The 23,478-nt window shown below is 41.3% G+C and overlaps 1 protein-coding gene across 1 annotated transcript in view; it reads right to left on the minus strand.

Moving 5' to 3' along the window:
- Nucleotides 1–584: 584 nt before the first annotated feature.
- The window catches only part of LAPTM4B (lysosomal protein transmembrane 4 beta), a 61,999-nt gene continuing 39,105 nt past the window's right edge, over nucleotides 585–23,478 (minus strand). Inside the window, exons 6-7 of the mRNA XM_055705717.1 lie at nucleotides 21,182–21,277; nucleotides 585–2,640 (exon numbers count right to left, since the gene is read on the minus strand). Of these exons, the coding sequence (XP_055561692.1) occupies nucleotides 2,566–2,640; nucleotides 21,182–21,277 (171 nt within the window). The 3' untranslated portion in view covers nucleotides 585–2,565. The remainder of the gene's footprint in view (nucleotides 2,641–21,181; nucleotides 21,278–23,478) is intronic.

The raw sequence follows: 23,478 nt of genomic DNA on the forward strand, positions 1-23,478 counted from the left end.
ATCTGCTCCCTCCTACCAGCTGCCATCTACAGTATGTGCAGGAATGTCATGGGTTTAATACCATAACCTCTCTGCCCTCTTTTAACTCAAACTGGACAAAATCCAAAATGTATTAGGAGTACTGGCAGGACACATGTACTTGCACTTACGCACGTATGGTATGTGTGAAGAAGTCTTGATTCTTTAGTAAGACAAGCTAAAGCCTACATAAATTTCATGTGAATTAGCACAACATTATCCCTATAATGATGTGGAGAAAAAGAAGCCCCAACTTTTGGTGTAGCTCAGCATAGCCCAGTTCTGTATCACACACTTCATCAGATTCAGAAAACTGCCTGCAGTTCTGGACAATGAACTAAAAGCTTGAATTATCTCTTGTTTTTATCATACAGTAAATTATAGAACTTAGTGTTCTATTCTCCATTTATACAGTATGGAGGGAAAGCTGGTGAATGGACTGGTGAGTGGACTGCAAAACTGTCGTTTAGGTAATTTACAAAGAAAATCCTGCCATATCAGATTGGCTGGACAGGAATTCGCGTATGTTTGTACTCGGAAGATCAGCAAAAATGATTTCCATAGTCTTGAGGAAACACCCTTTTATTGTAGAGAAGTTTGTATACACAGATGCAATGTATTTACAACCAGCTTTTCTCAAACAGATGACTATTTAAAATCTTTCACAAATCTGTCAAGAATGAAAGAAAATGAAGCTCAGAAGCCCAGCCAGCCAGCCCAACCCCCAAATTCAGACTGATTCCCGAAGAGAATTGTAATGAGATAATAATACACAGAGTTATTCTGAAGGAAGCAATAGGACTGTGACAGAGATCAATGGATGGACTTCAGGATTGGTTCAGTCAAAAGCATTGCTTTGTTTGATCTCAGAGCAGATGAACCCTGAAGTAAAATTCCAGCAAACAGCTGGGGACCTGTCTTTTCCCAGGGGTGTGGAAGACACAGGCAGAAAGAGTCTGGCCCTTCCTTCCCTGGTCTCTGCAAGGATGGTCACACAGTTGCAACCTCCATGAAAATAAGTTGTTGGTTCTGCGTTCCCCTGGAAAGCTTTTTTCCAGAAAAAGGCAGGAAAAGCTCCACTCTTCTTCAGCGTGTGGAATGGAGTCAATGCACTAAAGGTTAGTACAGGTGTCCTCCTTAAGAAGGGTATGGACTCACATGCCAGCCCAGCCACAGGAGAGACAGCACCTTGATTTCTTCTGGTGCCCGTCCAAACTGTGGCTCAGCTCTGCACTGCCCTTTACCTGGGGTGGTTGCAAGGGCATCAGTCTGGCTTCAGGCTGTTCAATCACCCCAAATGTAGAGGAGACAACACAGGGAGAAATGATGAGAGGTAGAGACATGCATTATATTCCCTTTTCCTGTTCCTTTTCAATTAAAAGTGGAACCTTAATCAACAACAAAAAGTTACATGTGCAGGAGGCACTTCTTTGGGAAGAAATAAATACCTCACACAAGCATTCATGGATGGATGAGTCCCATAAGAAAGATTCTCGGCACAACCTATTCAGTCATAAAAGGAATCTAAAACTCCCATGTTGATGTATATGAGAAACACGCAGAACGTATCTGCTAATGCTCAAGGAAGTTCCATGCATAAGTTTCCCATAGGTTGGGAACATATATCTTATAATCTGCATAATTTAGCTCACACTCAGCAGAACGTTGCAATATTTACAGGCACATTCCAATGGGAAAATATTTGCATATTGAGTGAGAAAGACGCAGCTTTGTTACCTAACCATGGGACTTTAAAAGCAGGGATTTTGTGACCTCAAAATACTATATATGAAGTTGCTGGGGAAAAAAAAAAGTGAGTAGGCCAGAAAAGAAAATTACCACACGTTGGTAGGAACTCTTTTGGTTTTTTGAGCGTTAGAATGGTTGCAGGCTAGGACAAAGTGAATCCGTGTAGACCATAGGTTCTGGCTTGCTACACGTCACAGAGTGCTCTGTCTACTCTCATTTCCCATACTTATTCTTCCCAATTAAATTTTTTTCCCATTAGCCAGGTTGATGAGAATAGTGCATAAGACTCATTCTTCTCCTTGCAATCATCACCCTTCACAGCATAATAACTTAATAAATTCTTGCAGAACAGGAATGAAGTGGAATGTCACTTTTTCGGACGTGGTCTGTATTCTGAAGGTGAAAGTGGGCATCTGAGAAACACATTTGTAATGCTTTGGAAGTTTTACAAATGAAAAAAAGAAAGTTACACTCTGAACCTGATTGAGAATGCAATTCTATGTTCTCTAGCACTGCATGTCAGACATGGTGGAAAAAGCTATTCAGTGACTACTATAACCTTAGTGCTACCCAGAATTGTTCTGAAACTAGTTCACTAGTTTCTGAAACACTACTGTAGATGCAGCAAATTATTAAAACTATCTACAGGATTTTAATCATACATTTAGGTTTCAATATGTCAGCAAAACAGCAATGTATTAACCCATAGAGGTTATATCCTGGAAGTGAAATTATCAAACTATTGCTCCAATGTCTGAAAAAAAAGCTATCCTGCCTCGGTACACAGCACACTTGCACTTATGCTGACACATAAGGTGGTGGTGGATCTTTAGCAGCCCCGTTCACAGGATCATCATATGGTGGCAACAGGACCTGCAGGAAAGGAAAGAAAGGTTATAGCTTTTTAAAAAGAAGCCAGCTGATAAAATTTACAGAAAAGAAAACCCTTAAGGCCTTGTCCTAAAAATTAACAAGAGTAAATTAGTAAGCAGGAGCAGAATAGTTAGAAAATGTAACAGTATTAGTTTGAAGTTCCTTCTGTTCCACTTGTGTGCCTGTTTTTACAAAGGAAAACATGATTTCTTCTCATTTCTTACTGACACCAGTGACAGCTTGATTTCAGCCAAAGGTCCTTCATTGCTGGTACCTGAATTTGTTTGATCTGGCTACGACAGTAGTTGCTTATTCTGCAGCCCTCCTCTGTCAAGAGTGCTTAAACCACATCTCATGGAGGAGTGCTCAAACTGCTAAGCCAGAGTGAGAAAAGTCCTGAAAATCTCTCTGAGGTGTCCCCAGAATAGCCAATAGGTTTTTTTTGGGGTGGGGAGAAAGAAAGCAAATGGTAAACAAATTATCCAATGGCTAAATACATCTCCAGTTTTGTGCTTCTGGGGCACTCAGCCATGAGAAGGAAGATTTACATTCCCATAAGCCCTTCAGTGAATACTTAAACATCTGATAGAAATTTGGACAGCTTTAATCATATATCATCCCTATTCATGTAAGTCCAGGCAGCTTCCTAGGACATGGGAGGTGCAAGTTCGGGCCACACAGGGCAGAGGAGGGATTTGAACCTAGATTTCTACTTCTTTAGGCAAGCATGCTAGTTACCATGCAATTTTTAGTGGCACCAGTACTGATGTTAATTAGCTTGCACATTAAAAGGCAAAGAAACACTTGGTCTGTGAATCCCAGCAGGGACTGAGGGTAAAATAGATGTCTGAATGAAGAATGAGTCTACATTCCCTAAAATATCTCAATATTGTGTAAGAATATCAGTTGTAGTGCACTGGCAGGGATACTTTATGCAGCTGAAGATCAATTATTCATTATGGAAAACCCAGATTTATCAGCATTGCTTCTTGGTCATTAAAGAGCATATAAAGCTGATTGTCTAAACATACATAGGGAAAATCCTGATCTCAATAAAGTTAATGGAAGTTTTGTCATGAGAGGATTTCACCAGTTCTTAAAGAAGCTGATAATCTGCCTTCTGCAAAGAAACATCTGTACTCATCCCTTTTGGACCTCTTCCACAACATAACAAAATCAGTGGGAATCTTTCTATAGATTTAAACAGACTTTGGATAAGGCTTTTGTGGGAGAGTTCCAAGGGTGATTCACACTATACTTATGTGAGTTTACAGACATGCGTTGATGACCATGTGTTCAAGTACATCTGTGCATGTTAGATTACAGAATGGCTATCTTGGCATCTTCAGTCCTTAAAAAATGCTGCATTATTTAGAAAAGGAAATTGTCAGAACCATCACTCTTTTATTAATACCATATGTTTGAGCTTGTATATGCAATATACTATGCACATATCCACTACATAATCTAAAAAGCTTTGTATTGAAAAGCACTTAATAAATCACATCAACTTTTAAGGGTGCAAACAGCTTATGGCAAACTACTTATCTAGTGAAATTAGGACAACATATAGAACTTCAATTAAATATTATGATAAAAACTGTAAATATATTTCGCAATGTAACCTCTATAAATCACACTGCTCAAGCATGTAAACTGTGAAAAACACTACAGTTGAGATCATCCCCCTAGTGCTGATCATTAGTTTAATAACAGGGTTTCTAGCAAAATCCTTGTGTTACTGAAAAAGGCACTAGTTTCTCAAATGTACTGAAACATGTTCATTAGTTGATTATGAAGCAACATAATTAGTAATTAAATCTGATCCACAGATGACTGAAAATGAATCAGATTCACTTTGTGAAGATTTAGTCATCTTATTGGACTCTTGTAATGGTAAGCCCCGGACTGTGGTCCATTCCTTTCAGGTTCAGAGTCCATTTCATCAAGCGTGACAAAAAATGACAGCAGACACAAGCCATAAAGCTGTCCCTCTTCCAGGTCTAGGAGCTGATTAATAAAGGACAAAACTGCCTCCTGTGCTCTGATCCTCTTTTAGATCAATTTGTCCTAAGTCTACTGTAGTTACATCAATATTATTACTTCAGCATTGAGGTTACTGCCATTTGCAGTAGGTCTCCTGGATGATTTACTGATATGAGTGAGCTTCTTCATACCCTTCACTCCCGTGTAAAACAAAATCTGCCTGGTAGGAGAACAGCCTCCTGGGGAGGCTTTTATTTCTTGGGAGGCGAGCCCTCTGCTTTGCTCTATGGATCCAAAACTCATACGTGGGTCAATAGCCCCAGGGACCCTCAGAAAACACTTTCTCGCCTATCAACAGTTCAACAAGAAGTCAGGGAAGATAGGAATACCTGTTGGAGCCTTTTTGGAGAAGCAACTGGCTAAATCCTAAGACATATGAATTTCTATAGGAGTATTCAAGGTATGTGGGGTATGAACTGGGAAGGCCACTAAATAGGTTGAGAAGTTTCATCCTGAAGTTTAGGGTCACTTTATTGCTGGCAAATGTTATTTGTCTGAACAGTTCTATCAGTAATAACTTTACAGGCTTACTCCCCACACAGTTTTGTGTTTAAATATTTAAATATACTGAACTTGTATTTCCTGACATGAACGGAATAGTGATAAAAAATAGTAAGTGTAGAATGAGCAGAATTCAAAATTACTACCTTTGCCTAGCAGTGTTTGAGTCAGACAAAGAAAATATGGACAGGATATTGAACAAAGGTTACGACGAACTAACGTGATGGACAACACGTAGATGAAAGAACTTGGAGTTTGTGGAATACATGCTGCCAGCTGGGACCCCAAGTATCTCACGTCATTAAAGTCCTTTAAACTAATTTAACTGTTTTACTTTCAGTCAATGTGGTTTTGTGACTGTTACTTAATCATCTGTCAACTCTAAGTCTAAACAGTCATCCTTCAGCATCCATGACAGTTTGAATAACTCTTCAACTGCTCTATAATTACAAATCTTGCAACTCTGCCTCTGTAAAACTACCTTTTAATTATTTTTGACAAGAACAGAATTTCAGGCCATTACTTTCCCTTAATAATTTTTTCATCTTTTCTCAAATAAGTCTGGTTTGGTGAAAGGGAGAAATATGAACAAAACCTGAATTGTCTCAGCTTTTAACCATTTACTGTTGGAAATATTTACTGAAGGACCAAGTAAGCACCAAGTAAGGACCAAGTTTACTGTTGAAAAAACAGTTTACAAAAATCTCAAGAAAAGGAGAATTCCATTAGAATTCTAATCACTGAATTTATACCAAAGCAGCTGAGATAAGAATCTGGATCAGAGTAGTCTTCCCTTCTCCTGTGTTAATTTTAAATCTCAACATGGTTTAATGGAAGCAGATAAGTGCCTTGGACATAAAACAGCATAGTTATTCAGGCAGTACATTATGTTCTCCGGAGACATAAAATGGAAGCCAGTCACCGAGCCAAAGGGTGAATTCAGAAACTGGAAAATTAGACAGAAACTCACTTATCTAAGAACCTAATGAGAATGGATGCAGTCTAAAATAATTAATGAAGGAAAAAAATACATGCATATTTTAGGTTCACGGTATCCCCACGGCAGAATATCCACTAGGACAACTGATGTGTTTTGCTTCCTAGGCACTACGTCTGAGCATTTCTTTACCTGTTTGTTGTGAAATGAGAAAACTCCATGTTAGTTCCCTTGGATGCACTGCAACTAATGTTTACAGTGTGTTTGAGATCGTCACTCACAAATTAGTATAAAAAGTAAGTACAAAGGCCCCCCATTTTTTGGAACTCAGTAATCCCTGTGAAAAGAAGTTCTGTCTATTTATCAATAGATCAGCAAGCAAGTTTGGACGATCAGAAGGTTGCCAGGTTCAGTCCTATAGGATGCCTAAAATCCAAAGGACAGAAGCTCCTAACCTCTTTCACAACACTTCTACCTGCAGTTACAAACCATGTAGCATTTTAACATCTTCCTTTAATATGCAGCCAGAGGAGGAGGTGACATTACTCACTGTTTGTATATTGTCTGGTGATAAAAGCATTGCACAGAGACTCATGAGATCAGAGCTCTAGGGGATCCGAACCCAAGAGGGTTCAAACCCACAGCTCCTATCTACTATATGAATGCTTCAGACACAAGGTTTTCAGTTAGGTGGGAGGGACCATATTCCACCCTCCTGTTGTCACTGTGAAGCCAAGTATGCAATAATCTATGGGAAAAGAGAGAAAACAGGAGGAAGTGTTGCTATATGGTCCCATGGTTAGGGTACTTAAGTGGGACAGGGAGTGCTGGGTGCTGGGCTTTGCTCCAAATACCATTTAAGCATTTTGTGATAAGCAGTCTTGTTGTAGAGATAATACAGAACTAACTGCATTCTACAGAATGCAGAAATAATTCAGAACTGACCCATAAGAAATCCTGGTCCTGACTTAGCTGGTGTCATCCAAGTGGTTTGGATAATCATATTACATAAGCATCCCTCTATTATAAAGCACATGATACAGGATGACCTTCTCTGGAAGAAATAATTACCATACAAGTTTGCCAATGGCTATAACATATTCAGTTAATACAAGCATATGTCATTTCTTATTTTTTTCATCCTGGTTCATCTGGCTTTGGAGAATAAGTTTTTAAAGACATTACTTAGAAATATGCCTAAGCAAATATTTGTATATTCAAACAGTTTGGAATTACCCTTGGCTCAAAGGTGGGTTTTGTTGGTTGGGGTTTTGTTCGCTTTTTTGTGTTTTGTTGGTTTTTTTGTTTGTTTGGGGGTTTTTTTTGGGGGGGAAGGATTGCATAATTTCAATAATCACTTCGTATTTTTGCAGCTGATTTCACATTTACCTCAAATTTTCTCATATTGCTGCAGTTAGCTCTGTTTGAACTCAAGCTCTTACATCTGTTTGTCTAGTACATTCCTAGAGGAGAAAATATGCTTAGTCCTGTATGAGTAAATTAAAATATTTGATTAATTGATTACTTCTGCATTCTTAAGGGTCTCACCCAAAACTCACTGAACTCAATAGAAATCTTTCTGTGTCTCCAGAGAGCTTTGGGCTGCTCTTTCCCACAGCTGCTTGTATTCTCCACTGGGTGGAATGGTACAATTGTCACATAACAGCTTTGAGTTTGAACAGCGTTTTGGCTGGCAGCTATATGAAACTTTTGTGAGTTCCTATGGCAAAATACCTTGCTGATGTCTTGTTAGAAACAAACATTGCTAAAGACAGCTCTAACATACTTTTCTCTAACACCTAGAACAGAAATGCACTTGATAATGCCAAAAAAAGCTATAGATTAAAATTTTCTATGGTAAGTGCTGAAGTTTGTAGTGAGCATTCGGGATGTTTTCTCAAACTTCAGCTTTTCAATAAAAACTCCCGTCTTTTATGCTTAAGGACTTCACACTGCATCAATACACAGTATATAGCCAGGGACAGGTGACAATGAATAGTTGAGTGGAATTAGGGTCATCACTACTGCAATTTAATCCTGGTCCTGTTGCTGACCTTTTGTGTTTTGACAAATCGTTTGACTTTGCCTTAGGAAGGTCTCCCATTTGTAAAACAGGCATATTGCTTGAAACAACTTAAAAGGTGTTGGAAACCTTGAGACAGATTTAAAACCCTCTTGGATGAAACTTGCATATGACTGCATGAGACAGGGACCACACTGTGGAAATATTTACAAACTAAATATATATTTGCAGAAATTTCAGCCTATGTCTGGAAACGTTTACTCCAATCTCTTCACCACAGATATGTATGCATTACGTACCATTCTTCTGCAGAAGTGACCTTTACATTTCAGACACCCAAATGGTTACCAAGAATTCTTATGGGAGGCCTGTGCAAATACACAGGGAAGACAGGGAGAGGGGGCAAAAGGAGCCTTTTCTTTCCGACAGTTCACATACAAAGTGTCAGTGGGTTCAGGTCTTACTCTCTCTTTACTTAAAAAGGGAGACAGAGTAACCACAAAGCAAACAGTGGCAGGCAGTTGGCAAGAGGATTGCCAGAGTGCTGGACCAGGTGAAAGCGCTGAACCACAGGTATTTCCTCACCCAGGAGCCTCGGTCCAACGTGCAGTGCCTGGCCTGGTGATGGGACGAACACTGACACGGCTGCAGGCTGAAATACTGCCACTGCATGCTTTCCTTCCCTAATTCAGGATAAAGTTTCTCCTCAGCATAGCACAGGGCTGATGTGTCAGATTCAGGGACAACTGAATTGAAAGATGAGGTTTTAAGCAGCACACGCTCCGTTGCACTGGTCCTCTGCTCTGGGTTCACTCCATCTCAGTGATCCCAGCCTGAGACCAACCACAAGCTTGTACCAATCTGATGCCATTGTGCGGTCTGGAGAGGTTTTAACAGTATGTGATCACATTTACTAATTTCATGTTTACTACCCTGCTCTCCCGTCATTCACCCAGCCAAGAGAAGTAGAATTTCCTCCCACAGCCGCAGTGCTTTGAGGAGCCATTAGCTGCAACCCAAACCACACTCAGCTGCAGTGACGCAAGCAGAAAGCCTACAGACAGCTCTACAGGGAAGGCTGCTGATGTGACCACCTGTCCAGTTCAAGATAGTCTCAACAGCTCTTGTGTACTGCTGAGTTCTTGACTATGCAAATATTATGAAGATCACCCAGGGAAAACAGAAGACTTCTGCGTGCCTAAACAGCTATAGCTGGCTGATTGCTTCACTTTTTATGCAGGAAAGGCTGAGAATAATTCTCCCTTTGCAATGTTTTCTTGTCACATTTGACAATGTGGTTTTCTTTGGAGAAGTCTGAGATTATAGAGGAAAATGTCACAGCACTAGCAAAACTAGCTGGCTGCAACAAGGCTTTTACCATCCCATACCAGGTTAACTTCAATAAGTAGTTCCCATGCCTTGCCCTGGCACAGCCACCAGTCCCCACAAGGTTTCAAAATTCATCTACTATCCATGCTGTTTCTTCATCCTCTTCAGGCCAGTCCACCCTGCATCTTGCCTCTGCTGCATCCAACTCCAGGCCCCCTACTTCTCCCTGGGCCTCTACATGTAGTGAGGCACTCTCTCTCCTCCCTCTGCTTCTTCCTGGTCTCTCTTCACCCAGGGCTCCTCTTCATACGGTCCTTGGAGCTATTTAACTAATTAGTAGGAACCAGCCACAGCTGCACATTATCCACATCAGCCAACCCACCGCCGCTGAAGCCAGCCCACAGCTGTATATTATCAAAGTTAATTAACCTGCCTTCATTCCTCTATAATTCCTCTACAGAAAATGTAGAATTAAGATGTATCTTTTGCTTAAAATTTTCAGAAATCCAGATCTTCTTAGCAGAGCTCAGTTTTGGAGACTCAAGGCACCAGATGAATCACTATGTATGATAATGAGCACTGGACTAGATCTAAATATCACTGATTTCATTATTAATTTTGTATTTTATTTGAAAGGAAATGAGCCTATTAATGTAGCACGTGTTTTATTCCCTGTGCAACATTTACTGGAAGTTACTAGATATACTGATTTTACTGAGGCAGACTCTTCAAAAGTTTCTAACATTCCTGTACATAGGATGGGAAGAAGTAGCGTTTATCAAGAGTTTCTAAAGAAATGTGGGGTTTTCTACAATGAGTGCCCATGAGTTTTTAAGCCCCAGGCTTTTCAGATGTCTCAGAAATGAGTCACCCAAGGTCTTCTGCTACTTTTAAAAATTCAGTTCATAAACTCCAGGTGTAAACTGCACCTTTGGGTCATCTGATCTGGTCATCTCTGAGGTAACTTCAGAAAAGTAGGTAATATTTGGCCCTGGAGAAGAGTCGATCATGCACACTGAGATTATCAAGGGAGAGAGACTGACTGAAACAGGATGTATTAAAACTAAATCCATCAATTAAAACTAAATTGAGAATTCAGAGTTTTCTCTTTAACCCCTTAACATGAAGATACACTTTATGCTGACTGTATGAAAAGACTGACAGCCTTCAGGAGAAGAGACAGCTTCTTCCTAGCAGTGAAGAAACAGGAATAATAATAATTCTGCGGTGAGAAACAGTCAAGTGTTGCATATAAGATGAGCACTGGAGAAAGAAGTAGGGATTAGCTTTCATCCTGCTGCAGCTAAGCATGTGCATGTAGGGACAGCACTGCTGGATCAGATGAAAGGTCCATCCAGATCATAGCAATTAGTGACAGATGATGAAGACAGACAAGTGCAAGACAATGCAGAAGAAATGAAGAAAGAGCAGTGCAAGCATATATAGTCATGACTTGCCCAGAATATTCTCCAAACTGTTGGAAAGTTGAATGTCAAGGAATTGCTGAATTACTGGTCATATCTTTTAGGAATTTTTCTAGCTTGCATTTGAACCCATGCTGACTTTTGGCACCCACAATGTCCTGTGGTAAGCAGTCCCACAAATACCTCCTTTGGTTTGCTATGAAACCTGCCGCTAGTTATTTCATTGAATGTCCTCCAGTTCTTTTGCTAAGGCAGTGAGCAGTTGCTCCTCCTTTACCTCCTCTGCCACTCATAATTTTTAAGACGTCTATCATTCTCTCTTGTTCTGTCCCTCTGTTATCCCACTAAGCATCCTTGCTTCCCTGCAGTGCAGTCTGCAGTTAATGTCTTCACACTAATAAACCGACTTGACAGTTCTGAGTCCAGGCTGAAGAAAGAGCTCCAAGACCAGGCATGTGGAGAGCCATTAGAGTCAGGAGGGAGCTGGGGAGGGTGCTGACCTCCATCTGGATGAAGCTTCCTTCGTGCTCAGGAGAGCAGCAGGCATTTTTACCCACCTGACCTATGTTAGATGTTCTTCCAGATGAGATAAACTGCCCTTTAGAAGTAATTTTTACAAATAACTGCTCATAAATATCTGCTTCAGAGGTGGATGTTTACAATGTAAATGGCTGCTTTGGTCAAATGAGTCCAGTCAAAAGAATTGTTTCTGAGGAAGTCACAGAGCAATGTTTACAAGAAACCTTTCCTATCTTTCTCTTTCTTCTTCCCACAAAAAACCCCCAAACTTTCCCATCTTTCTTTTTCTTCTTCCTCTGTCCCCAGATAAAAAAATCCCTGAGTAAGGGCCAAAACTTTATATGACGTCCAACTCATATTTAATGATATGAAATGAGAAATGTTTTACTTTGGTTTATGCACAGATGCTTTTCTTGAAAAGTTTGTCCAAGTTGTGCTGGTTAATTACTATTTAAGGATTTCATGATATGTTGTCTGTCAAACAAATCCCAAGAAACCTTCCCCTCAACATGGACAGGAAGTATTTTCATGTTTATATGGATGCATTTCCTTTAGAAACCACACTGGAATGATTACAGATGGAGTAACTGGAAGCAGAATAGCTCAGAGATAATTTAGAACCCCATTCAGCGAAGAAGTAGGCCTCAGTGCTGCAAAATCATCTGTGCAAAGTTCAAGTTGGTATGTTTTGTTCTCCTTTGACAAAACTGCTTGTTTATTTCAAGCCACCAGCTTTTTGAGACACTATGTAAGAAACTTTACACGAGTTTATGGATTTCTGTAATGAAGCAGCACAATGTTTTCAGCAGTCCAGATAGAGGAGTAAATGTATATATTACTAGGACACTGCAATATTTAGGGACAGATTGTGATTACCCTTGCGTGGGAAGAAAATTGGATTCAGGAAGCTATTGTCCTTTTCCATCATGTGCAACCTCATAAACGTCATCCAGAATAATGCTGTGATTACCCTCTCCATTCAAAGGCATGGAGGGATAGTCCACCTCAGGCCATAGAAGCCTTTTCTATGCCTTGGCCAGCCCTCTGCTGCTGCATATCATCATTTTGTATGGTGAGAACATAATTTATTTTTTTCAATTTTTCCTTCATTTTTTTTCAAAATGTGCATTTGCTGGATGAGCACATGCTTTCTCAGGGGGTGCCTCCCTGCATGCCATCAGTACTGAAGACTTGCAGTATACTTTGGCTGTGTGTAACAAACAGTTGATGTGTTGTCCTGAGTGCAGAGACTGCAACAGAGCACCAGTCTTTGAATGGAGTTTTTGATTACTAACCCGCATGTCTTTCTAACCTTATCTCCTCTTACAATTACATTGTGTATCCCACTCAAGAGTTAACAAGACAAGAAACTAGGAGTAGCTCACATGGGGCAGCCAAATTGTTTAACAGGACTGGTCATCTCCCAAGAGCGTGGTTATCACAGCCATGCCTGCATTACACATATTGCTGGAAAGGCTTCTGTCTTATCTTCATCTCACCAGATGAACCGTTTTTCTCTATCTAGATGGCTAGGGACATCGGGTGACTAAATGTCAGTCTTTGGGCACCACAACAGAGAGATGGGCCAGTTGTAAAGTCTGGAGGTAGATTTTGAAGTCTCATTATAACATTTGGGAGCAGTGGGATCTGGGGTTTTGAGATGACCAATCTCTAGTTCTGTCTTCCATATGGTTTTTTCACTAATTTTCATTTTTATAGAAACACATTCTTTTGGTATCACTATTAAAAAGTAAGGCATAATATTGCCATATAAAATGCAACTTTTCTTGCACAGTGTATTTAGGCATTTCCTAGTGAATGCTGAAGGGAAGCCTTTGTTTATAACCAAATTACTATAAAACTGTGTTAAAACTACGAAGGACTAGTGTCATGAAAGGCGATGAACTGACAGGGAGGGAAAAGTCTTACGTTTATATGAAAACCCCTTACTGTTAGTAAATCACATCTGTAAAGCACCTGTCAACCAGAAACTCCCACAAACTTTTGCAGTTCTTCTAAATTTGGTACGTGAATGCCCGCTCAGCCTTGTTCTTTCTGAAGCTAAGTGTTTGTCACAGAGTTCATTTAAAGCAGACCTCGCTCTCCTCACTGCTTGTAAGACAGAGGACTAAAACCACAAGTGCTGCACAGTTTGGGACAGACCACAGTGGGCAGTAAAGAGTCCTGAGGGACCATTGGGAAGAGCGCAGTTGCTCTACGGGAGCTGTTAAAGGGAATTGAAGTCAGACTGAAAGTGGTCCAGAAGCTGTTAAGTAACCACAGGGAGCCAGACCTCTCGATTATTGTCACACCCTCAGCAAAAAATCTGCAGCTGGGTGCTCCTCTCTGGTAGGGAGCGGTTTGCTTTCATGCAGTCTCTAAGAGAACAATGCCACCTACTGAACCACCAGCTGCAGCAGCTCCCTCCCACCTATCTGATGCTCTTTCTCCATCTACATAGTTTGTGGTGTTGAGGAAGCTTTGGCAGAGAGGCTGGGGGCTGGAGAGACTGGAATGCGCAAAGAGTTCCTCCTCCACTTGGCAGAGTGCTTGCACTGTGCAAGGGGATGCGATGCACAGACACAGTGCTGGTGCTGAGGGCAGGACGGCTCCTGGGAAGAGCACTCTGCAGAAGGGCAGGCTTCTAGAGTGGGCCGATTGCATGGCTATAACACCACAGCATGGCTAACTGCTGCCAGGACTGCCCCTTGCAGCCTGCTGCATTTCCCCGTTTGAACAATACCTGCCTGAGTCAATCCAGGCCTCCCCCACCCTTCGTTACTCAGTGTAACTATGACTTGAGTCTGACCTGGAAAATTCACACATGGCTCAGTTTAACACCCATATATCCTTGGCAACAGGGATTTAAGTTGTCATCAGCTTTTGCCGCACTGATACGTATCCTTGGAATTATACTGAAGACTTTGACTCATTTTCTGAAGCCCGCAAAACAGCAGCTGTCAAATGGCAATGAATCGACCCTGTTAGAAAAAAAGGGTCTGTAAAGAAACACTGCAAATTTATAAACACTCTGGGTATTCCTACATTGCAACACTCCCAATTAGTGAATCCAAAAAGATATGGAAGATTTAAATTACACATCCCATTTCATGTCTTCTTTTTAATCTAATTATGAATGTTGAGAAAAGTTTTGTCTATTTCTATTACAAAACTCCTATGAATTGTCATGTATTAGAATAATTCCAGTATTAAAGCTGCAAACATAAATACAGGTTTTGTGTTTAAAATAAAAATCTACCGGGGAAAACAGATAAACATGTGTATTTTGATCTTGTACTTTGACTTTTAAGTAAATTCAATGCCTGTAATGACAGTCCCCAAATCGATACCATTAATAGCCTGTTCCAAACAGCACAGCTGGCTTCTGACAGCAGCCACCTAGTAATAGGTGAGACCTATAACAGGAAGTGTGATTAGCAACCAGCACTTAAACAACAGAGCAAACAGGCAGCATGAAGCTCTCCAGACCACAGAGAACACTGGATTTTAGGACAAAATCCTTCCATAAACAAGGAAGCAATGGAAGAAAGAGCTGAGTATAGATGATAAGATGGGAGACTTTAAAAAAAAAAAAAGAATAAAAATATCTTCGCTAAGATTAGAGGACAACTGACAAGAGATGGGACTTCACTGCAGTTAGCATATGAAATGCTGGAGCAGCTGAATAGCTGCTTGCTGGCAGATGCGGACTGTCATGATACTTGTCTTCAACTTGAAGTCAAACGGAAGAGGAGGAAGTGCACATGTTGCACAGGCACAGTAGCAAGACATGAATGTTGGCATCCACATGGAGCCTGAGCCCTTTCAAGAGTCTTTGATTAAAGACATTGCTTTGGGAATGTTTATAAGCACAATTCTGCAGAAAAACAGATCCAGCATTTAAAGCATATTCCCAGGTCTCATGTAGACTATTGCCTGTGGTTACTAACTAATCACCCCCTTTACTTCAAGCAATGGGTAGTTCTGCTTATACTCTTTTTTTTTCCCTTGCCCCTGCTTCTTCTTCTTCTCTGCCTACTGTTTTACCTGCTTTCCTTCTTGCAGGTTTTATCAGTTTCCACTAGGGAAGGCCAGAGCTTCTCTGTCTGGACTGAGCTGGAGGCTCTGAGAAGGGCTCAGAGAGTGAGTCATGCCAGAGGTACTCATTTGTGGTCTTTGCTCACTTTAAAGTATGTTCATGGTTACTACTCACTGGAAAAAGACGTCTCTGATCTAGTGGCCCAGTAATAACATTATGCACACAAACTCCACACAAGCCCAGCTACCTGACAAACGTTGCCAAGTCTGTAGGATTTTTATGCCACACTATGGAAAATACCTTTAAAGCAGGATTTTTCTCCAAGTTGTCTTCTACTCTGACATGTACCATCCCCAGACTGGCGCAGTAGTAGGAAATCACAGGTCCCAAAGCAGCTATCAGAAAGAAGAGCTATTGCGCACGGTTTGCCTGCCTCTGGGCTCCATCTCACGCTTCAGTCTGTCTAAACGGCATGAGTCTAAGGGTCCTTCGCGCTGTCCTTAGCCAAACTAATCACCTGGCACGCATGAAGAATAACACAATAACACAAAGAATGGCTCTTCTAACCTTACCAAAGAACATTCTTCCTCTGCTCAGAGGAATCACCCAGCAGGACTGAAAGAACTAACTCTGCACTTCTCAAACAGGTGTGCTATTGCTTTGAGAAAGGGAGAGCAAACAAAAGTGTTGACAGATTAGTTACAGGCTTAGTTGCTGTCATGTCCACAGAAGGAATGCATCTGCATTGAAAAAACAAGTAACTTATTAACCACTGTGGATAAATCTATGTCAGATAGCATCTATTGGGGTGATTTGATAAAGTTTGTAAGGATCTAAATCCCACTTTGAAGAGAGATTTACGGCTTTACATTTTATCCCCGCTGGCAGCATGACCGGAGATGAAACTTGCATTGATTGGCTTCAGTGAGAGTTAAAAATAAACAGAATGAAATCCCCTGGCTGTCCAAGAGCACAAAGGGGTTGTTCCTGCTCTGCAGAACAAAATGTCTAACTCTGGGTTATCTTCTGCACTCGTACATTGGCAATTTTTCCAAACTGGATGAACAGTTCTATGGTACTGCTGTCACAGCTTAAATTACTGTAGAAAATGAATCTTCATCCATGGTGTGCTTGAGCAGTTGGCAGGAAAAAGCAGCCCCAGATTGGAAAAGTGGAAAAAATAATCTTCAGGTTATTATGGTTCACTATGGGGGAGCCACCTTACTGCCATGTCAAAATGTCCTACAGACACCTCCAGAAACCGAGGGGAAGAAGTACTGGGAAAAAACTTAGAGGAGGGAGATGATACCATATCCCCAAGAGACACTGCTGTGGCTAAGGTACGGAGCTGGGTCCCCAGATCCTGGCATTATCAGCCCCTGGGGCATGAGGGTCACATCTTCCCACCAGCTGGGGTCCAGGGCATTCCCCTGCCCAGTGCCAGCTGGTACCCCCACCCCTTAATGCAGTCTGTTCATGGAGCCAAACTGGGAATGTTCATGTGGTGTCTCCCTTTGACCAAAGGCCACAGAAGGAGGACCTCTTGTCTAACAGGGGCAGCAGGAATATCCCGTTCACAGCCTGCAGTGGGGAGGATGCCCGTTTGTTCCAGATGGCACACTTGCAAAGAGGATGGCTTAAACCACTTACACTGAGTGACAAAAATCAGATTATCTGGCAGCTGATCAGCTGATAACTGTAGCTATTAGGTTAGTTAGAGTTCATATCTATGAGCATTATTTCTAAGAACCAGTTTGATCAGGGGGAACTAACTGGAAATTTCTGCGCTGGAAATTCCTCCTCCCTGCCCCAGGATCAGTCCACACTTGAGTTGTTTTCACGGCTTTTAGTGGTATGAAAATCAGACAGTTAGTAGGAAGGCAGAGAGACAGCTGAATATTTTTTAAAATGAAGCATTACTGAATTGGGGGCTGGCAGCAGAAAGGGGTCTGTAGAGAGGATCTCATGAGGAGCATGAAAGAAGGTACAACAGACGCAGGAGAGCGCCAGTGACTGGTGCTGGCAGACCAGTTCTGCACAAGGACAGAAAACATGAAAGCTCAACTCTTGCAAGGACATTATCAGTAGATTTCTACCATGCGACCAGCCAAGAAGAGGGATGAATACTGCTGTTGAGACCTGAACACTCTCAACATGAATTTACGGAGTCATGGTGGACTTGCTTTAGATATAAATGGGGGAAACTAGTTGTGAGACCCACCAAGGACTTCTTGAATGCAGAAAGACAAGCGACAAGGAACGCGGAACAAGAAGCAGGCTCACACAGCTGTGCTTAATGAGTTATCCATTCTCCTAATCGAATCTGGATGTGAAGTGTAAGTGTGCTCACATACCTTACCATTAAGAAATGCAGTAAAACAAAAGATAATCTGGTTATTATTTTCAGAACAACTTCCTGGACTGAAGAACCAATTATATACAATCACAGCTCCTTACTCTTTTGAACTAAACCCTAGCACCCTATATTAGAGAAGTTTCCTTCTTTCCTAAGAGAGACGCCTGTAATCCAAACCTCTCGGAAGGGTTCACAGCTGCTGCAGCCAGCAGGTAACTGTGGACCCTTCCTATCTCTTATGCCACAGCATCCCCTCTAGTAAGGATTCGATTGTTCTTGAGAAAAGCTCAGTCACTAATGTCTTTCCATTTAAATTCAAACACTTAAGACATATTTGCCAAGGATTCTGAGCAGGTAAAACAGGCAACTCCTAGTTCAAAGGTTAGAAGAAGGAAAATAATGATCTTTATGAAGGTGTAAGTAAACTTCTATTTACTTGGCAATGAAAGATCCAGGAATGTGATTTTGCCAAGATGGTAATAGATCAGAGATATGAATAACTAGTGCAGCTGACATGCCCTCTCTTACAACAGACATAGGTCTCCCTTCAAAAAATGGCACACAACAATCAAGTAACCATAACACAAATGCAATTTTTATGGCTATTTAATTGTCTGTAATTTGAATTATTAGAGGACAGGGGTTTACCCATTCCTTTTATGTTTTCAGTACAAATTCTGCAGGCATACAGAATTTTGAATTCAAGGCTGAATTTGTTGATGATTTGTTATTGAAGGCAGAGATTTCTTTTTTTCCCTGGTGTGAAGGAGCCCTGCTGAAAGAAGTTTCTTGGCATCAATAAAAATGAAAAAAACATCATTTAAGTAGAAAAGTACACTTGAGTGTTGGGGGTATATTATACAACTTGACAGACAGCAGTGATCTATCACAGGATTTCAAAATTTCATGAGGTTTCTTCAAGAATCCTAAACTCTCAAAGGCCCTCAGCACTCAGCTTCCAAAGCCCTGTTCTTCCACACTTCATTTTGAATCCATTTTTATCCTGTTGTGTTGAGCTTACTTTTTTACAGTCACGTGAAGAGGGGTTTTTGTGAATGTCTCTCAAGGTAGACATAGAAAAAAAATATCTTTTTGAGCCTGTGATTTGGGGGGAGTGAAGGGAGAGAAGAACAATATTCTGATTCACAGTGGAGATTGATGAGGATTTAACCCTACAAACTGTTGTTCCTTGCTGAAGCTCAGCAATGAGCAGAAGAAAGAAAGAGGCTGCTCAGGAGCACATCAGCTCCTCCATCACACTGCAGAGCGCACTGCACTGGTGAGTGTCCATGGGGCTTGTCAGGGAAGGATGTGCAAGAGATGGAGACAGACCGGGTCACCTAGAGATGAAGGAGCTCCTCCTGACTGGAGAGGAGCAGTCAGGCATGGGTTTGAATGAAGCTTGCCTCCACTCCAAATAAACAGTTCAAACCCCAGGCTGTTCGTGACTCTCCTCCTGCCTCTCTGGCTGGGCCTGAGAAACTCTTCCTCAGCAGCATTGCTCCTGAGACTTCCTGTATACTCCTGAACAAGAATTTTTGGGTGAATTTTTTTGATAGCTGACAAATTCCCAAACAGCTCTTTCTATAGAACCTGATCTAGCATCATCTCATTGAACCTACTTAGAAAGAATGAACAAAAATTGCATCATATCTGAAAGCAAGAGATTCTGACCATATTCAGATTAAGAAGGTGCATGTATTAAGGAAAGGAGTCCAGTGGTCCAGGACACTAGTTAGGAATGCATAGCCTTTCTCAAAACCTGCCTCTGCCATAGCTGTTTTGTTAAATCAAGATAAGCAATGTGAAATTAAAACTCTCAGTGCAAGAATATGTCATCTGTGAACAGGATAACAGGGCTTCCTTGCCTTACAGAAACACAAGTGCTTTAACGATGAGGAGCCAGCTCAGAGCACTTTGACAATTACTAAATACAAAAGTACCGAGAGGAGTTTTGGTAACCAGACATCTCTGAAAACCAGCCATTTGCTTTGTAAAGGCAGCAGTGAAGCAGGTGGTTTTAATGTTGTTTTTAAAAAGCCTAGCTAAATTTAGTTTCCAGATAACCCAACTGATGGTCTCCCACCACCAACCCTGCCAGTTCTGTGGGTTGCAGTTAGCAATGTTTGAAGATGAGTTACAACTGCCCACAGGCTGAACAAAAGAGCTATCAAAACTATTTTACACAAAACTCCTGGTTTTACTCAAAGTAGATTCCAGTAAAGAAAGTAGTAACAAACCCATATTTTCATACTTAAACATCCTGGTTGCCAGCTCTGATCATAGTCCATAAAACTTCTTAGGCTTTTCTTAAAGCTCCAGGTATCGAAGACAAATAACTGTGCAAGAGTTACAGCTTTCATGTAATAGTAGTAAGTTTTCTAAGCCTTTGCAGCTGCACGGGAATCACTCATTCCAAATGTTTCAAGTTGGTGGTCTAATACCTCAGCCTGTGGAGACCACCCACTGTTAGGAAAACCTGAGGAAGGCAATCCTGAGCATTCTACCTAGATGATCCAAAGGACCAAGTTCACGCTGCTCCCATTCTGTTATGTAAATGACGTAAAGACCCTCATTGCATAAGGCAGTGGAGTCACCCCAGGGACCACTTTGGCACAGCGCCCTCAGTGTGTGGCCTGGGTGGAACCCAGCAGCTCCACAGGGATGCCGCGGCAAACAGCACTGGCTCTTTCCAGGGACTCTTTCTTCTTGAATTCCTTCAGCGCCTTCTGCAACAAGCAAGACATTGCTTAGCGGTTGTGCCCTGCACATGAACATGTCAGCACTAAACTGCTATAAAGTGAACTGACACCTTCTGTTCTTTTAGGTTAAAACCTGTTTATTCATTTCTTTCATGTTGATCTTTGTTTCATACTGTCTCCTTACTAGACAAAACCCATCGTGCACTGGGAGATGAATCACTGAACTTTTGTTGCCTTTTAGCTCCTCTCTGTGAGTGTGTAAATTACTACACCAGATGTTGAGTGTCCTAAATCAGTTTCTACAACTAAATCCACATTTCACAGTAGGTGTAGACCATAGCAGCCCTGGGTCCTAATCAGTCCCCCACTGTCCAGATCATCACAGAGTTCAAGAGTTCAGAAATGGGGGTCATTCCTGGGGCTACAAGAAAAGCTGTAGTTCATGCTTAACACAGATTATAGGCATAAAATAAAACTGTATTTTAGCAATAGATGTGACTTGCAACCATAGCGCACTAGTCTGTTGAATCTCAAGCCTAAACATAAGCAACAGATGAGGACTCTCAAAGGAATTAGGATAGTTAACTAAGGAGTCAGAAATTGATATAAAATAAAGCTATTAAATATGTAATATTAGACAAGTGCTTGTGATGTATCATCCTTACCGCAGTGTCATTGGTGGTGATGTACACCAACACATCCGAGTTGTTTCTGCTGTTAATGTATCGGTAACAATTCCACACGCAGCTTATCAAGTAACCCTGCAAAGAAAAGGAATTTATTATTCGGTGCAGAAAATAAACCACATACATTTTTCTGTTACAGCATTTCTATTCTTATATAAATAAGAATATGAGCTTGATAGAAGGTAGGGGGGTGAGGTGACTTTACAATCACTTTGCTGGTTGCAGTGACTGCAAGTATGTGTAGGGGATCTGTGAGTCATCAAACACTGTTCCTCATACCAATAGAGCTGGGGTTGAGTCTTGAGAAGAGAAGGCTCTGGGGACACCTCACTGTGGCCTTTCAATATATAAAGGGGGCTTATAAGAAAGGTGGAGAGACTTTTTGCCAAGGCCTGTAGCAATAGGACAAGGGGCAATGGTTTTAAACTGAAAGGGGTCAGAGTTAGATTGGACATAAGGAAGAAACTTTTTATGATGAGGGCGGTGAGCCCCTGGGACAGGCTGCCCAGAGCAGCTGTGGATGCCCCATCCCTGGAAGTGCTTAAGGCCAGGCTGGATGGGGCTTTGAGCAGCCTGGTCTGGTGGAAGGTGTCCCTGCCTATGGCAGGGGGTTGAACTAGATGGTGTTTGAAGGTCCCTTCCAATCCAGACCTTCTGTGTTTATATGGTTCTGTGATTACGGATACTTGCGTTGCACTACAAGCTGCTCCTTCTTGGCAGAGATACTGTAATTTAGACCAATCGGAATGAAGTTTAATGTTCCAGATATTTAATATTACAGCATACTTAATGTAGACTAACTGTTTTGAAAAGAAACAGTTTCTTTGTGCCTGAGTATAGCTAAAGTAGTATGATTTTGTGTATATAACCTCCATTTTACTTAAATGAGCAGGTCACATATGCTGGCTTACTTTCTTACACCTCTCTAGAAATACAGAGAGATATGAGTTCAGTCAGACACCTCATTACTGTGCATGGGACACTGCATACCAGCAGGGGTGAGTTTTACAACATAAAATGAAAGTACAAGTTAGACTGTGAACAAAAAGAGAAGGTACTGCAGATGCAGAATGTCTCAGAGACAGCAGCAAAAAAATAAACAGAACCAGTTTTGGATTCCTCCATGGTAAAGATGTTTAAATATTGTCAACTAGGGGTTAGCAGTATTAGAAAGCGGAAGCAAACCCCAGTAAAAAGAGCACAAGCATGCTGGGGACTGAAGAATTGTCAAGCAAATTACAGGAAACCCTGGCCAATTACTATGGGATGATCCTATATATCATCTGCATTGTTTCAATACTCTGTTTCACTTAATTTGACATTAAATCAATGTATTCCATATGACAGGAATGGTCTGGGGTCTTCCTGTTCTTGCCTGACTAGAGAAAATAGCCAGTGTAAAAGTTTTTATTACCTGAAATTATTTCTGACCTTTTTACTGTTATTACAAATACTTCTTCTTTTTTTTTTCTTTTTTTTTTTTCCAGTATAAAGCAAAAAATCTGTTATTGCAGCAATAATCCCACCACAGGATTATAAACTTCACTGGTTTTGTTCTTGGAGCTCGCTTGGCTCTGGGTAGGGCTGCTGCCTGGCAAACAACCAGTTGTCACCTTTTTTTTGTTTTTTTTTTAAACTGGTTGGGTGAAGTGCTGACATCCATTATCTCCTTCACCAGCAGAAGAGATTCCAGTCTGGCCAGCAGAGATGAGCAAAGAAAGTGACTGAAAGGAAGACAAGAGGCAGTAACATGTGGAGGAGCAGGAGTCAGATCCTCAGCATGCCAGGGACAAGGCTGGCAGGACTAAAGAGTTCCCTTTGGAGCTTTCTCCTTCCCATGTAGTCACACATGACACTGATGTGGAGAACATGTTTTGATAGTGTCTAACTAATATTTTTACTTTGTAGGTTCTACATAGCAGTTTTTTCACAAACCTAGTGCGTGCAATTTAAAGTTCCAGCACTGATTGGATTTGCATGTGTGTCTCACTCTGAGTGAGTCATATTTTTGTGACTCACTTGCACTGATGACCTTCCAAAAGCCTCTTATCCTTTTGAGCTGCCCTGTGCTTCCACCCTCTCCAGAGCTGTCACACATGAGCTGTGTTTTTCAGGCTGCCACATGACTCACTGATGGCTCGCTTGCAGATCAGGAAGAGGTTTTTCCACCAGGGCCAAGCTGGCTGAAATTCAGTAGGTTTGCTTCCTCTTCTTTACAGCATCTTACAGACCCTGGATGACTTGGAGATGTTGCAGACTTTAACAATACTTTTGAC

The sequence above is a fragment of the Falco cherrug genome, chromosome 3 (assembly GCF_023634085.1).
Source record: "Falco cherrug isolate bFalChe1 chromosome 3, bFalChe1.pri, whole genome shotgun sequence".
Lineage (NCBI taxonomy): Eukaryota > Metazoa > Chordata > Aves > Falconiformes > Falconidae > Falco > Falco cherrug.